The sequence below is a fragment of the Oncorhynchus nerka genome, linkage group LG25, assembly GCF_034236695.1.
Source record: "Oncorhynchus nerka isolate Pitt River linkage group LG25, Oner_Uvic_2.0, whole genome shotgun sequence".
Lineage (NCBI taxonomy): Eukaryota > Metazoa > Chordata > Actinopteri > Salmoniformes > Salmonidae > Oncorhynchus > Oncorhynchus nerka.
Genome location: NC_088420.1, coordinates 47608196 through 47625100, shown reverse-complemented (window position 1 = coordinate 47625100; position 16905 = coordinate 47608196). Strand labels below are relative to the sequence as shown.

The following is a 16905-nucleotide window of genomic DNA, read 5'->3' as shown; positions in this document are numbered from 1 at the left end:
AGCTAAATACAGAGAGTACCAGTACCAGGTCAATGTGGAGCTAAATACAGAGAGTACCAGTACCAGATCAATGTGGAGCTAAATACAGAGAGTATCAGTACCAGATCAATGTGGAGCTAAATACAGAGAGTATCAGTACCAGATCAATGTGGAGCTAAATACAGAGAGTACCAGTATCAGATCAATGTGGAGCTAAATACAGGGAGTACCAGTACCAGATCAATGTGGAGCTAAATACAGGGAGTACCAGTACCAGATCAATGTGGAGCTAAATACAGAGAGTACCAGATCAATGTGGAGCTAAATACAGAGAGTACCAGTTACAGATCAATGTGGAGCTAAATACAGGGAGTACCAGTTACAGATCAATGTGGAGCTAAATACAGGGAGTACCAGTACCAGATCAATGTGGAGCTAAATACAGAGAGTACCAGTACCAGATCAATGTGGAGCTAAATACAGGGAGTACCAGTACCAGATCAATGTGGAGCTAAATACAGAGAGTACCAGTACCAGATCAATGTGGAGCTAAATACAGAGAGTACCAGTACCAGATCAATGTGGAGCTAAATACAGGGAGTACCAGTACCAGATTAATGTGGAGCTAAATACAGAGAGTACCAGCTCAATGTGGAGCTAAATACAGAGAGTACCAGTACCAGATCAATGTGGAGCTAAATACAGAGTGTACCAGTGCCAGATCAATGTGGAGCTAAATACAGAGAGTACCAGATCAATGTGGAGCTAAATACAGAGAGTACCAGTACCAGATCAATGTGGAGCTAAATACAGAGAGTACCAGTACCAGATCAATGTCGAGCTAAATACAGAGTACCAGTACCAGATCAATGTGGAGCTAAATACAGAGAGTACCAGTACCAGATCAATGTGGAGCTAAATACAGAGAGTACCAGTACCAGATCAATGTGGAGCTAAATACAGAGTGTACCAGTGCCAGATCAATGTGGAGCTAAATACAGAGAGTACCAGTGCCAGATCAATGTGGAGCTAAATACAGAGTACCAGTACCAGATCAATGTGGAGCTAAATACAGAGAGTACCAGATCAATGTGGAGCTAAATACAGAGAGTACCTGTACCAGATCAATGTGGAGCTAAATACAGGGAGTACCAGATCAATGTGGAGCTAAATACAGCGAGTACCAGTACCAGATCAATGTGGAGCTAAATACAGAGAGTACCAGGTCAATGTGGAGCTAAATACAGAGAGTAGCAGATCAATGTGGAGCTAAATACAGAGAGTACCAGTACCAGATCAATGTGGAGCTAAATACAGAGAGTACCAGTACCAGGTCAATTTGGAGCTAAATACAGAGAGTACCAGTACCAGGTCAATGTGAAGCTAAATACAGAGAGTACCAGATCAATGTGGAGCTAAATACAGGGAGTACCAGTACCAGATCAATGTGGAGCTAAATACAGGGAGTACCAGTTACAGATCAATGTGGAGCTAAATACAGAGAGTACCAGTACCAGATCAATGTGGAGCTAAATACAAAGAGTACCAGTACCAGATCAATGTGGAGCTAAATACAGGGAGTACCAGTACCAGATCAATGTGGAGCTAAATACAGAGAGTACCAGTACCAGATCAATGTGCAGAGGTAGAAGGTATTTGAGGTAGATATGTACATGAAGGCAGGGGAAAGTGACTAGGCATCAGGATAGTTAATAATAAGAGTAAAATTAAGAACAGAGTGCAGCATATGATGAGAGCAATTTAATTAACAACTTAGCAGTCCTATGACTTGAGGGTAGAAGCTGTGTCGGAGCCTGTTGGTCCAGTACCGTTTACTGGACGGTAGCAGAGTGAACATTCTATGGCTTGGGTGGCTGGAGTCTTTTTTACGGGCCTTCCTCTGACACAGTCTGATATAGATATAAACCTTTGTTTTTACACTGCTGCTACTTGCTGTTTATTATCTATGTCACTTTACCCCTACCTACATGTACAAATTACCTCGATTAACCTGTACCACGACACATTGTACCCCCTGGGTACCCCCTGTATATAGCCTCGTAATTGTTTTAGTCAATATTTTCTTAGCTCTATTTTCTAAAAACTGCATTGTTGGTTAAGGGCTTGTAAGCATTTCACGGTAAGGTCTACTACACCTGTTGTATACGGCACATAGAACAAGTTTTGATATAGAGCACCTTCCACCACCATGGTTGTGTGTGTGTGTGTGAACACACTCCATTCAGTTCTAGTACCACACACTCATCATGTCCCTGCAGTGTTAACATTTCAAATGCCTCTTTAAAAACAGCCTAGTAACAGTAAACACACGCAGTCAGCAAAAAGCAGAGCAGAGCTGCTGAGTCATTGACAAGCATAATTGATAACCTCTGAACATTTCTCCATCCTCTCCTCCTTTCCTCTCCTCTTTCCTCAGGCAGTGCTATAACACCACAGTGATTCTCACAAAATTGGCACTTGACCAAACATTTTTGCCTAAAAAGAAACACATTTTCCACAATAATTCCTCTTGGATCACTAAGATTAGGATCTGTATTTATCTATTTCATAATTATTGTTATGTTTATTCATCAGATTTTATGCAACTTACCACAATTTACACAACAAGCAAAGCAAAAAAATTATCATTACCGTAACAGTTTTCAAAGTCCAAAAAAGTAATAAACATATCCATTTCTAATCATTTTTTAACATTGCTCACCTATTGAAAAGGCCTGAAGTAAACTACACTGAAAGAAAATATGTTTACAATTAAATTATTAAAATGCATTTTGTAATTTCTCACACATCCTTTTCTGAATCTTGTTATTTGTGTGTACATGTTATTTTTATGTACAAATATATGGATAAAAGAACAAATGGCACACTATCAGATTAAGACAAAATTACAAAGTAAACATGACGTTTTTCCTAATATTTCCTAAATATTGGTATATTGTGGTAATGACAAGCAGTTTTCAGAGATGACAATGCATGTTTCGGTAATGAGTGTTGCATAGTTTGCCATTGAAAAATGGTACCGAGATTCAGTAACCCAATACTTCATTTTATTGTGTCATTTGTTAATCCCAAATGACTTGCATAATACTCAAATCACTGATCTTAGTGGAATTGACTAAAATACCCCTTATGTTAGTAGAAGTACTGCAATTACGTGCATGTACTTTCAAAAGTCAAAAGTGGACTTAAACATTAAAAAAAAGACTTCAACGTTTGTATTTCCCCGGGGAGGACCTTTACATCCTGTATTAGGAGGTGGATATGTGTCATTCCAAGGTATTTCAGATGTATTTCTAAATTGAATGGGATCCTGTGGGCAAAATAAAATAACATGATATTCATATAAAGTATCTAAATATGTGGGATATGGACCAAAAACTGTCTTGGGATATCAAACAACAGTATAGGTAAGTGCTAAAACAGGTACACATGTCAAAATGTACACACCTCCTTTAAGTAACGGGGTTGCTCTCTGCTGAAAAACAGATATATTTCTTGACAACATCTGCTTAATTAAATAACTGATGCTTATTATCATATTGAAATTAAAGTTCTCATTACCGAAACGGACCTAAAAATGATGCGGTAATGAGAAACATGTCCATAGACACTGTGCTTTAATGTAATAAATATTATAGTTCAATGTAAACTTCAACTAGTATAGCATTTGTTATGCTTTATGGGCAAACAACAGGAACATATTCAGGGGTTGTATTCAAATAACTTTGGTTTTTCTTAAGTAAAATTGTATAAAATGACCCAAGAATTTAATCCAGACACAGTTTGTCAATGACAATTTGGGGATTAAAAAAAAATCTGGGCAAAAATGTCAAATGTATTTAAAGTAAGACACTGTGCCATAAACTTCATAATGATAGTTTGTTGTTGCAGATGCAACATGGTTTTCTAACTTAATTTGCCACTGCCATGGTTAAAACTGGTTTCATGAGAATCGCTAGCGAGAGGGTCGGCTGATTCTACACATGATAAACAGATCACTTGTCATCAGGCTTAAACCCTACTACAGAACTGTACAATGTGTGCTGTGCTGATGCACTACGGACCCCCCATTAAGTACTGTGGGGGCCAACACATCCAGCATACTGTACACACGTTATTCTGTCTTAAGACTCACAAGTTAAAACCCCATCTACACAAAACTACTCTTCCTCAGCAGGTTTACAACATAGGGCATCTATTTCTGGATATATTTGACAATGTGTGGGTGTTTGAGGTTTTAAAAAGAAAACACTCAACAATAATATCTGAACAGTACCTGAGTAAGCTCCTCTCCAGTGTGGCTGGGTTTTCCCATGCATGTCCGTAGTACGCTGCCTCTCCATGACAAATCCCTCACAGCCCAAGTTTGACCAGAAAAGCAGATCAAATTAAGTTAGGTTAGTCACAGGTTTCCTCATCTGGTGGTTGTTGCTGCGTTGATGTGTTTGTGTTGTTTACCCTCAATGCTCTACCCTCTCTGTCTGTCATTGTACAACCGGTTCCCAGAATGCTGCTGGTGTCACCGGGTGGGGGAGGGGCCTGCAGTTAATGTGTGTGTGTGTGTGTGTGTGTGCATGTGTGAGAGTCAGTGGAGGTTCATCAGAGGGGGAAGGGGAGAACCATCCTACTCAGAGAATTTCATAAAAGAAAAATAATGACATTAAAAAAGTTACCAATTTTAGATAAACTATACTAAATATATACATGTCACCAAATAACTGATTAAAATACACTGTTTTGCAATGAAAGTCTACAGTAGCCTCTACAGCACTCTCTAGGGTAGCACCATGGAGTAGCCGGAGGACAGCTATTTTACATTCTCCTCTGGGTGCATTGACTTCAATACAAAACTTAGGAGACTCATGGTTCTCACCCCATTCCATAGAGTTCCAGAGGACAACTTATCAGAGCTCTTGGCTGCAATTTCTGAGGCTGGTAACTCTAATGAACTTATCCTCTGCAGCAGAGGTAACTCTGGGTCTTCCTTTCCTGTGGCGGTCCTCATGAGAGCCAGTTTCATCATAGCACTTGATGGTTTTTGCGACTACACTTGAAGAAACTTTCAAAGTTCATGAAATCTTCCGGATTGACTGACCTTCATTTCTTAAAGTAATGATAGACTGTCGTTTCTATTTGCTTGTTTGAGTTGTTTTTTAAAAATAATATGGACTTGGTCTTTTACCAAATAGGGCTATCTTCTTTATACCACCCCAACCTACCTTGTCACAACACAATGGATTGGCTCAAACACATTAACCTCTCGTGTAGGGGCAGTATTTTCAGCTCCGGATGAAAAGCGTGCCCAAAGTAAACTGCCTGTTACTCAGGCCCAGAAGCAAGGATATGCATATAATTGGTAGGTTTGGATAGAAAACACTCTAAAGTATAACAGAACTGATATGGCGGGCGAAACCCCGAGGACAAACCATCCAGGGAAAACAAAAATTGAGGTCATTGGATTTTCCAATGGGTGTCTATGGGATTCCCTTATTAATAGGAACCTGGTTGCAGTTCCCATGGCTTCCACTAGATGTCAACAGTCTTTAAAAATTGTTCTATGTTTTTCTTTTGAGAAATAAAGAAGTAGTCCTATTCATTGTAAGTGTCACTCCAGGTGGATTCTACTGTTTTGGTGCGCGTGAACTGGAGCGAGCTTCACGTTGTTTTTATCCTGTATTATAAACAGTTTATTCAGTCTTAAATTTGATCGATTATTTACATTTTAGGGTACCTTAGAAATATTGTTTGAAATGTTTGGACCAAGTTTACAGGTAACTTATTAGATACTTTGTAGGCTTGTTGGGCGAGTTGAAACTGGTGTATTTCTGAATCAAACGCGCCAAATAAATGGACATTTTTGGGACATAAAGAAGGACATTATCGAACAAAAGGACCATTTGTGATGTTTCTGGGACATTTTGGAGTGCCAACAGAAGAAGATCTTCAAAGGTAAGGCATTAATTATATCGCTATTTCTGACTTTTGTGGCACACCTGCCTGGTTGAAATATGATTTTCATGTGTTTGTATGTGGGGCACTGTCCTCAGATAATCACAGGGTTTGCTTTCGCCGTAAAGCCTTCTTGAAATCTGACACAGCGGCTGGATTAACAAGAATTTAAGCTTTATTTTGACGTATAACAGATATATTTTCAAGAATGTTAAATATTTGAATTTGGTATTTTTGAATTTCGCGCTCTGCATTTTCACCGGATGTTGGCCAGGTGGGACGCTACCGTTCCACCTGCCCATAAGAAGTTTTAAGAAGGAAAGAAATTCCACAAATGAACTTTTAACAAGGCACACCTGTTAATTGAAATGCATTCTAGGTGAATACCTCATGAAGCTGGTTGAGAGAATGTCAAGAGTGTGCAAAGCTGTCATCAAGGCAAAGGGTAGCTACTTTGAAGAATCTCAAATATGTTTTGATTTGTTTAACACTTTTTTGGGTACTACATTAATCCATGTGTTATTTCATAGTTTTGATGACTTCACTATTATTATTCTACAATGTAGAAAATGTTAAAGATAGAAAACCCTGGAATGAGTCGGTGTGTCCAAATCTTTGAGTGGTACTGCATATTTCATTGTATTTTTTTAGTTAACTTTTCACTTATTTACCTTTTTTTTTTTTTTTTATTATATTGAAAAAAAATATATACTTTTTTTATTAATATTTTTTTATTCAGATTTTTCAGGGGATGCTGCAGCACCCTCAGCACCCCTACTTCTCGTGGCTATGGACAACGATGTAGGCTAGTATGAACTGTTGGCTTGGAGAGGTTGTTGATGTGGTTACAGGCAGCTGTTGTGTTGTGCACTGAAGGGAAAAGGTGAGAGGAGGAGAGTGCGTTGATGCAAGAAGGAATTATACAACGAGCAAAGTGATGATGCTGTGTGTGGTAGCTATGAAAATGAACATTTTTAGGCTAGGTTGTAGCAACCTCATGATGGCTATAGGGCAAATTCAGGTATCATGTAGTATCCTAAACCTATCGATGTTACATTGAGCTGGGTGAATGGAATATGAATGACAGTCATTCAATATGCTGTAAAAACAATAATTGTCCTCCTAATCTTAAACATCACTGTCCAACACTGGTGTGTGTGTGTCACACTATACCTCTCAGGCCAGGTGATCAAAGGCATGAGATCTAGTATCATCAGGCACATATCTAACAGTTGACTATGGCATTATAAACATGATAGAATCAACAACGCAGAGGAGAACTTGCAGTCATTCTCCTCCATTCAAATGAAACATGAATGCCATTAAAACCGGCTCTAACTTGATAAAACATAACCATAAGACAGATAATACAGTGCCCATCCACAGTAAGGAAATGCAAATGAACTGTAAGTTAGGCCTCATTTGCATCACTTCTCTGCACAAACACAGTTATGACCAGATAGTTAATATGCCCAGGCACATCCCTCCAATCAGAGTATGCATGCTGGTCGGGGGAGATAGGGAACAGATGAGCCCCTCTGTCTTGTCAGAGTGGTGATAGGCTTAGTCACGCACACACTAACATTACAAGGTACTCAACGAACCACAGTCTGGTACAACAACAAACTCAGTCTCTGCAGGGTCTTGAACGCAGCTCTAATTAGGGAACACAGCGACCTGGAGAGGTGAACCTGAACGCTCCCCCTGCTAAACACTTCCTGTTAAATCATCAGAGGGAGAAGTTGTGTCTGGTTTAACATTACAGAGATTAGCATCACAAAAAGAGAAAAAGAGACAAAGGGGCAGAGAGAGGGAGAGGTAGCAAGAGGGAGAGGTAGAGAGAAAAAATGAATAACAATGACAAATGGTTTGATGAAGAATGCAAAAATATAAGAAAGAAATTGAGAAACCTATCCAACCAAAACCTTAAAGACCCAGAAAACCTGAGCCAACGCTTTCACTATGGTGAATCACTGAAACAATACAGAAATACACTACGGAAAAGATGGAACAGCACGTCAGAAATCAGCTCAATGTAATTGAAGAATCCATAGACTCTAACCACTTCTGAGAAAATACTAAACAAACACCACAGAGTTATCCAAAACGGAGATGTATTGTTAAACCACTTCTCTTTTCAACTATTAAAGACTACCAGAACCCACTACATTCTCTAAATACATTGAATGAACTACAGGACAAAATATAAACCCTCCAACCAAAAAAGGCCTGTGGTGTTGATGGTATCCTCAATGAAATTATAAAATATTGCTATACTTAAACTCTTTAACATAATCATTAGCTCTGGCATCTTACCCAATATTTGGAACCAAGGACTGATCACCCCAATCCACAAAAAGTGGAGACAAATTTAACCCCAATAACTACCGTGGGATATGCTTCAACAGCAACCTCAAATCAAATCAAATTGTATTTGTCACATGCGCCGAATACAACAGTCCTTACAGTGAAATGCTTACTCACAAGCCCTTAACCAACAATGCAGTTATGAGAAAATACCTGAAAAAAGTAAGAGATAAAATGAACAAATAATTAAAGAGCAGGTGTAAAATAACAATAGCGGGACTATATACAGGGGGTACAGAATTCAATGTACAGGGGCACCGGTGTCGAGGTAATTGAGGTAATATGTACATGTATGTAGAGTATTAAAGTGACTATGCATAGATAATAACAGAGAGTAGCAGCAGTGTAGAATGGTGGCAATGCAAATAGTCTGGGTAGCCATTTGATTATCTGTTCAGGAGTCTTGGGGGTAGAAGCTGTTAGGAAGCCTCTTGGAGCTAGACTTGGCGCTCCGGTACCACTTGCCATGTGGTAGCAGAGAGAACAGTCTATGACTAGGGTGGCTGGAGTCTTTGACCATTTTTAGGGCCTCTGACACCACCTGGTCCTGGATGGCAGGAAGCTTGGCCCCTGTGATGTACTGGGCCATATGCAGTACCAGCCTTTCAAAGCATTTCATGGCTACAGATGTGAGTGCTACGTTCGGTAGTCATATAGGCAGGTTACCTGTTTTTGGGCACAGGGACTATGTTGGTCTGCTTGAAACATGTTGGTATTACAGACTCAGACTGGAAAAGGTTGAAATGTCAGTGAAGACACTTGCCAGTTGGTCAGCGCATGCTTGGAGTACACATCCTGGTAATCCGTTTGGCCCTGCGGCCTTGTGAATGTTGACCTGTTTAAAGGTCTTACTCACATGGGCTGCGGAATGCGTGATCACACAGCTGTCCGTAACAGCTGATGCTCTCATGCATGTTTCAGTGTTACTTGCCTCAAAGCGAGCATAGAAGTTATTTAGCTCGTCTCGTATGCTCGTGTCACTGAACAGCTCTCGGCTGTGCTTCCCTTTGTAGTCTGTAATAGTTTGCAAGCCCTGCCACATCTGACGAGCGGCAGAGCCAGTGTAGTAAGATTTGATCTAAGTCCTGTATTGATGCTTTGCGATCTTAGTCCTGTATTGACACTTTGCCTGTTTGCCTTGGGAAAATCTTCTGCACTATCATTAACAGTGGACATTTTGACTCAATTTGGCATGAGGGTCTGCTATACTAATTGATCGAAACACTGGTGTTTTGCGGTTACCATTTTAATGGAGCTGCCAGTTGAGGACTTGTGAGGCGTCGGTTTCTCAAACTAGACACTAATGTACTTGCTTCTTGCTTGGTTGTGCACCAGGGCCACATATACATCTAGACACCATTGCCCTAGAGCACACAAAATAGTATACATACCTCGGTCTAATTATCAGCGCCACAGGTAACTTCCACAAAGCTGTGAACGAGCTGAGAGACAAGGCAAGAAGGGCCTTCTATGCCATCAAAAGGAACATAACATTTGACATACCAATTAGGATCTGGCTAAAAATACTTGAACCCGTTGCCCTTAATGGTTGTGAGGTCTGTGGTTTGCTCACCAACCAAGAATTCACAAAATAGGGCAAACAGCAAATTGAGACTCTGCATGCAGAATTCTGCAAAAATATCCTCCGTGTTCCATGTAAAACACCAAATAATGCATGCAGAGAAGAATTAGGCAAACACCTGTTAATTATCAAAATCCAGAAAAGAGCCATTCAATTCTTCAACCACCTAAAAGGAAGCGATTCCCAAACCTTCCATAACAAAACTATCACCTACAGAGATGAATCTGGAGAAGTCACCTTAGCTATCTGGTCCTGAGGCTCTGTTCACAAACAGACTCTACAGAGCCCCAGGGCAGCAACACTATTAGACCCAACCAAATCATTAGAAAACAAAAATATATTTATTTATTTATGCCACTTTGTTTACATACCCTACATTACTCATCTCATATGTACAGTGGGGCAAATGTACAGTGAGAGCCAGAAATCTTGCTTGTTTGTAGGTGACCAAATACTTATTTTCCACCATAATTTGCAAATAAATTCATAAAAAATCCTACAATGTGATTTTCTGGATTTTTTTCCGTCATTTTGTCTGTCATAGTTGAAGTGTACCTATGATGACTATTACAGGCCTGTCTCATCTTTTTAAGTGGGAGAACTTGCACAATTGGTGGCTGACTAAATATTTTTTGCCCCACTGTATATACTGTACTCGATACAATCTACTGCATCTTGCCTATGCCGTTCTGTACCATCACTTATTCATATATATTGATGTACATACTGCATTCTTTATCCCTTTACACTTGGAACTAGTTGGAACTAGAAGCACAAGCATTTCACTACACTCGCATTAACATCTGCTAACCATGTGTATGTGACAAATAAATTTGATTTGAAAGAATGAACAAAAAAACAGAGCTAACTAGAATGCTATTTGGTCCTAAACAGAGAGTACTCAGTGGCAGAAAACCTGACCACTGTGACAGATCCAAACTTAAGGAAAGCTTTTACTATGTATAGACTCAGTGAGAATAGCCTTGCTATTGGCTCTCAAGAGAAGACAGGTTATGTGCACACTGCCCACAAAATGAGGTGGAAACTGAGCTGCACCTCCTAACCTCCTGCCAAATGTATGACCATATTAGAGACACATATTTCCCTCAGATTACAGAAATCCACAAAGAATTTGAAAACAAAGCCAATTTTGATAAACTCCCATATCTACTGGGGGAAATACCAGTGTGCCATCACAGCAGCAAGATTTGTGACCTGTTTCCACAAGAAAAGGGCAACCAGTGAAGAACAAACACCATTGTAAACACAACCCATATTTATGTTGATTTATTTTCCCTTTTCTACTATAACTATTTGCACATAAAATGAGATTTCAAATGTCTTTATTATTTTGGAACTTTTGTAATGTCTACTGTTAATTTTTATTGTTTATTTCACTTTTATTATCTACTTCACTTGTTTTGGCAATGTTAACATATGTTTCCCATGCCAATAAAGCCCTTACATTTAATTGAATTGAGAGAAAGAGCAGGAGGGAGGGAGTGAGTGAGAGAACACAGAAGGAGTCCATATCAGAGAGATCTCCAGGCTATTATCTATTCAGGTGTGAAATTGAGTGGTGAGACAGTCAGAGACAATAATGAAGATTTAACCAGACACACAGGAATGAAGGCCCTCTGAACTCTGGGAGAAGGGATCAATATAGGAACTCTGAGTGTGTGTGATAAAACCGACAGACAGCCATCACATATCACTCTCTCTTTCACTCTCTCGCATTGTAGCTGCTGTCCAGAATCCGACAATCTACCTGGGGGGAACATATTCAATGATTATTTTTATCCAGTCGAATAAACACTGCAATCGGCCTACCTGGCCACGCGGAGGCGTCCGCATGGTCCTTAAGCACACCGTTGCCTCGTTTTGCATTACAATGATAAAACTGTCCCCCCCAGTCCCCAGTGAAAGTTGTGTCCCTGGCCAACTGTATCGAAAGCTGTGCATTTTTTAAATGATTAGCAGCTCATCGTGTCTACTTTAATATCGAGGAATATTTCACTTTCTCTGGTCATAGGAACAACATTCATTTGTGCACAAGACAGACCCAGTGTGACTTGAATTTTGCCATCAAGTGGAAGACAGTGTCCACTCTTTCTGGTTGGTCTCACCATAGGAAAAGAAGGAGAGAGCAGGCACCGTGAGATGCGGACCCTCTACTGAGACTAATACCGTGTTCAAAACAACTCGGAACTCTCCGACTTCAATGCGTTCATGATAACTGGGAACTCTGAAAAAACGACTCGGAATTCCAACTCGGAATTCCAAGTCAGAAACTCTGGCATCTTTCTAGAGCTCTGAGTTTCAGACATGAAGATCACGGATGTCATGATATGACCTTGTTTTGTTCCCTAACTCCCAGTTGTCCGGAAAGCACCATGACCATCAGATGCAGGTACCATCCGTCCAGTAAAATAAAAAAGCTAATTATTTAAATGTATGCTCAACTGTGTCTGTCAAGTGCTATACCAACTGATCTATTTCATTATCAAATCTCGAGTTTTGAAATATAATATGGTCTGAGTTGTTTGGGGGGGGGGGGGGGGGGGGTGATGCAGAATAATTTATTTTGCCCACTCTGAAAACATCTATATAGGTTCTCTAATACATGACTAGTAAAGGCCCAGTGCACCACAAAAAACTAAACGTATTTGAGTGTTTACCAGCATTTGTATCTTCAGTCTGATAAGTATTTGTACCAAACAGTTAATCTGATAATACGTGTAGAATATAAGAATACTAGCTTGATATGTTGTCCAGTTTCTTAAAATACTTTGCAAATGCAACTAATTTCTATGTGAAAACTGAAATGGCCTATTCAGTCCTTTTCGCTCTCTGGACTCTATTTTTGGCTGGCGCTAAGGAAGAGCAAGTGTCAAACGCACATTATTAAGCAATTTCGTCATGTATAAACCGTTGCACTGGAATTTTCCAGCCATAATGCTAGATTTCAGCAATTCACCTGTCTAATATAAGCATGCTTGCCCTGGGGTGGCAATATTTGAGGTGTCCTTAAAAACACGTGAATAAATGACAATTTCATGCTGCACTAATGGGAAGTTTTAAGACCTACAAAAAAAACGGTCTTCGCGGTAACGCAGTGGGTAATGGCATGGATTCTGAGAGCTGAATCACAGCCTATCGAGCCATGACGCACAGTACCCATGGAAGGAGAGATGTTCCTCTTGTGTCGGTGAATCTTGTATTTAGAAACATTTAAAAAACTATTGGTTTCCCGCCATTTAGTTCAATTAAAAAACAAGCATAGCCTCTACTCCCCTCATCAAGGCTGGTTTAGCAACATCACATAGGTACATCTTTTTATTTAGTCCATTAGTCAAAATAATACTATGAATATAGGGGTTTTAAATGGTTATTTTGGAGGCCTTTTCATTATTCACAAACCTGCATTTCGCTTGTTCAAGTCCATCACCATTTTCAAAGAGCGCCCCTTTGTCCGATTACCAAAGACACAAACTTCCAAACCAGGGGCGCAACTTTTTGTGCCTCCCCCCAGTTTTATCATTGGGATGTGACACAAAAAGATGCAATAGTGTGCATTAGGATCATGTGGATGCCTCTGAGCGGTCAGGTAGGTTGTTTGGTGTGTTTATCTGACTGGATAAAAACATTTATAATAATAATTACGTCCCCCCCTACTTCTAAAACCAAAGTTCCACCCGTGCTCCAAACTATTCAGTCCTCCTATAATGCCAAATCAACAGCAGAGTTTTTGGGAGAATCTTCTTTGTACATAAGAAACAATACAATTGACAGGAGCCTAGTATTTTGTATAGACATGCCATTTTTTTTGTGCAAAGACAATTAGACTTACGTGTGCACACAGTGCCATGGAACGAGAGAAGTGATGAATTATATTAGGCTTCTGTGTCATGCCCTGATCTGTTTCACCTGTCCTTGTGCTTGTCTCCACCCCCCCCAGGTGTCGCTTATTATCCCGGGTGTATTTATCCCTGTGTTTCCTGTCTCTCTGTGCCAGTTCATCTTGTTTTGCCAAGTCAACCAGCAGTTTTTCCTAGATACTTTTTCCCCAGTCTCTGTTTATTTCCTAGCCCTCCTGATTTTGAGCCATGCCTGTCCTGACTCCGAAACCGCCTGCTTGACCACTCTGCCTGTTCTGACCTCGAGCCTGCCTATCCCCTTGTACTGTTTAGACTTGGACCTGAATACTGAACCCCTGCCTGTCCTGACCTCGAGCCTACCTATCGCCTGGTACTGTTTGGACTTGGACCTGAGTACTGAACCCCTGCCTGTCCTGACCTCAAGCCTGCCTATCCCCTTGTACTGTTTGGACCTGAGTACTGAACCCCTGCATGTCCTGACCTCAAGCCTACCTATCGCCTGGTACTGTTTGGACTCTGACCTGGTTTATTAACTCTCGCCTGTCCCCGACCTGCCTCTTGCTATAATAAATATCGGAGCTCAAACATCTGCCTCCTGTGTCTGCATTTGGGTCTCGCCTTGTGCCCTTCTATTCTGACCCCATCCTATTGTAAGATTGCTTGTTGTCCGTTTCGTACACTCTTAGAAAAACAGGTTCCTTATAGAACCAAAAATGGTTCTATCGCTTACTTCATATAGAACCCTTTTATAGGGGTCTTTGATCAGAACCTGAGAGGTTCTTTGTCACTGAACCAAAATGGTTCCATATAGAACCATGTGTAACCGATGTGAAATGGCTAGCTAGTTAGCGGTGGTGCGCGCTAATAGCGTTTCAACCGGTGACGTCACTCGCTCTGAGACCCTGAAGTAGTGGTTCCCCTTGCTCTGTAAGCACCGTGGCTTTTGTGGCGCGATGAGTAACGATGCTCCGTGAGTGACTGTGGTAGATGTGTGCAGAGGGTCCCTGGTTCGAGCCCAGGTTGGGGCGAGGAGTGGGAAGGAAGCTATACTGTTACATTGATGCTGTTGACCCGGATCACAGGTTGCTGTGGAAAAGGAGGAGGTCAAAAGGGGGGTAACCGATGTGAAATGGCTCGCTCGTTAGCGCTTCAATTGGTGATGTCACTCGCTCTGAGACCTTGAAGTAGTGGTTCCCCTTGCTCTGCAAGGGCTGTGGTTTTTGTGGAGCAACACACAACCGCGGTGCTTCGAGGTTGTGTGTTATCTGTGTGCAGAGGGTCTCTGGTTCGAGCCCGGGTAGGGGCGAGGGGACGGACTAAAGTTACACTGTTACACATGCATGGTGCCTTTTATGAATTATGGCTATTACTATTAAATAGGAATCTTTTTTTGCTAAGAATATAATTTAATAAACAATGAAATAATGAACAAAATAATTACCAGCATAGTTTTTTGAATGTATTGTCATTTTATGCAAACATAGTTTGGATATATGCACTGGTAGCCAGGGAGGCATCTCTTTGTTTGAATGATGGCCCATGTCAACTCTGGCTGACTTCTATACAATACAATAAAACTTTGTCCATTAGTTGCAACGAACAACAAAAATGTGTTTTCTGCTCCGTTCTTAACCCCGCAAAACAGCAGACCTCACACAGAGTTGAGACGAGCACAGGTTCAAGCTGCAGTGCCCCTGGATGGAGAACATGTTGAAGAGTAAATGGCCTTGGTCAAGGGCCCAATGGTAGGGGAATATTTTGAGGATGTGAACCCAGCAGCCCTCTAGTTGTCAGATCAATTCCACCTGTTTTTCTAACGCCAGGCCCGGGATTTGAACTGGCTACCTTTCGGCCACAAAGTCACTGGACTACCTACAGCCAGTACTGTATGGGTTGTTGCCTGACTGGTTCTAGACAAGAAGAAAAAGGAGCAAATACATGAGTTCATCTTCAGAAATTAGCATGAGTTAATGAAGACAAAATGCTATGCAGACATATCATTGTTATGATCAAGAAAAACAACTTACTTCCAGCTGTTGCCAACAGCAGCTGAAAGAGAGATCCTCTGCCTCTGATAGTTCTGGGTTACTGCCAGACTGAGAACAATATAGATACTGATTAAGGCTATTGAATAAACAAGACTTATTATACATAATTTATTATACATAATTTATACATACAGTTGGAAGTCGGAAGTTTACATACACCTTAGCCAAATACATTTAAACTCAGTTTTTCACAATTCTTGACATTTAATCCTAGTAAATATTCCCTGTTTTAGGTCAGTTAGGATCACCACTTTATTTTAAGAATGTGAAATGTCAGAATAATAGTAGAGAGAATGATTTATTTCAGCTTTTATTTCTTTCATCACATTCCCAGTGAGTCAGAAGTTTACATACACTAAATTGGTATTTGGTAGCATTGCCTTTAAATTGTTTAATTTTGGTCAAACATTTCGGGTAGCCTTCCATAAGCTTCCCACAATAAGTTGGGGGAATTTTGGCCCATTCCTCCTGACAGAGCTGGTTTAACTGAGTCAGGTTTGTAGGCCTCCTTACTCGCACACACTTTTTCAGTTCTGACCACAACTCTTCTATTGGATTGAGGTCAGGGCTTTGTGATGGCCACTCCAATACCTTGACTTTGTTGTCCTTAAGCCATTTTGCCACAACTTTGGAAGTATGCTTGGAGTCATTGTCCATTTGGAAGACCCATTTGCGACCAAGCTTTAAATTCCTGACTGATGTCTTGAGATGTTGCTTCAATATATACATATAATTTTCCTCCCTCATGATGTCATATATTTTGTGAAGTGCACCAGTCCCTCCTGCAGCAAAGCACCCCCACAACATGATGCGGCCAACCTCATGCTTCACGGTTGTGATGGTGTTCTTCGGCTTGCAAGCCTTCCCCTTTCTCCTCCAAACATAACAATGGTCATTATGGCCAAACAGTTCTATATTTGTTTCATCAGACCAGAGGACATTTCTCCAAAAAGTACGATCTTTGTCCCCATGTGCAGTTGCAAACCGTAGTCTTGCTTTTTTATTTCTGTTTTGGAGCAGTGGCTTCTTCCTTGCTGAGCGGCCTTTCAGGTTATGTCGATATAGGACTCGTTTTACTGTG

At 40.6% G+C, this 16905-nt stretch overlaps 1 protein-coding gene across 5 annotated transcripts in view; it reads right to left on the bottom strand.

The window, feature by feature from the left end:
• The window catches only part of fgd4a (FYVE, RhoGEF and PH domain containing 4a), a 106641-nt gene that overhangs the window by 46118 nt on the left and 43618 nt on the right, over positions 1-16905 (bottom strand). The window contains exon 1 of one of the 5 annotated variants that reach the window (XM_029634668.2): positions 4277-4472. The exons of the other annotated variants lie outside the window; for them this stretch is intronic. Coding sequence (XP_029490528.1) covers positions 4277-4343 — 67 coding nt within the window. The 5' untranslated portion in view covers positions 4344-4472. Of the gene's footprint in view, positions 1-4276; positions 4473-16905 lie in introns of those variants that run through there. 5 annotated transcript variants of the gene reach the window in all.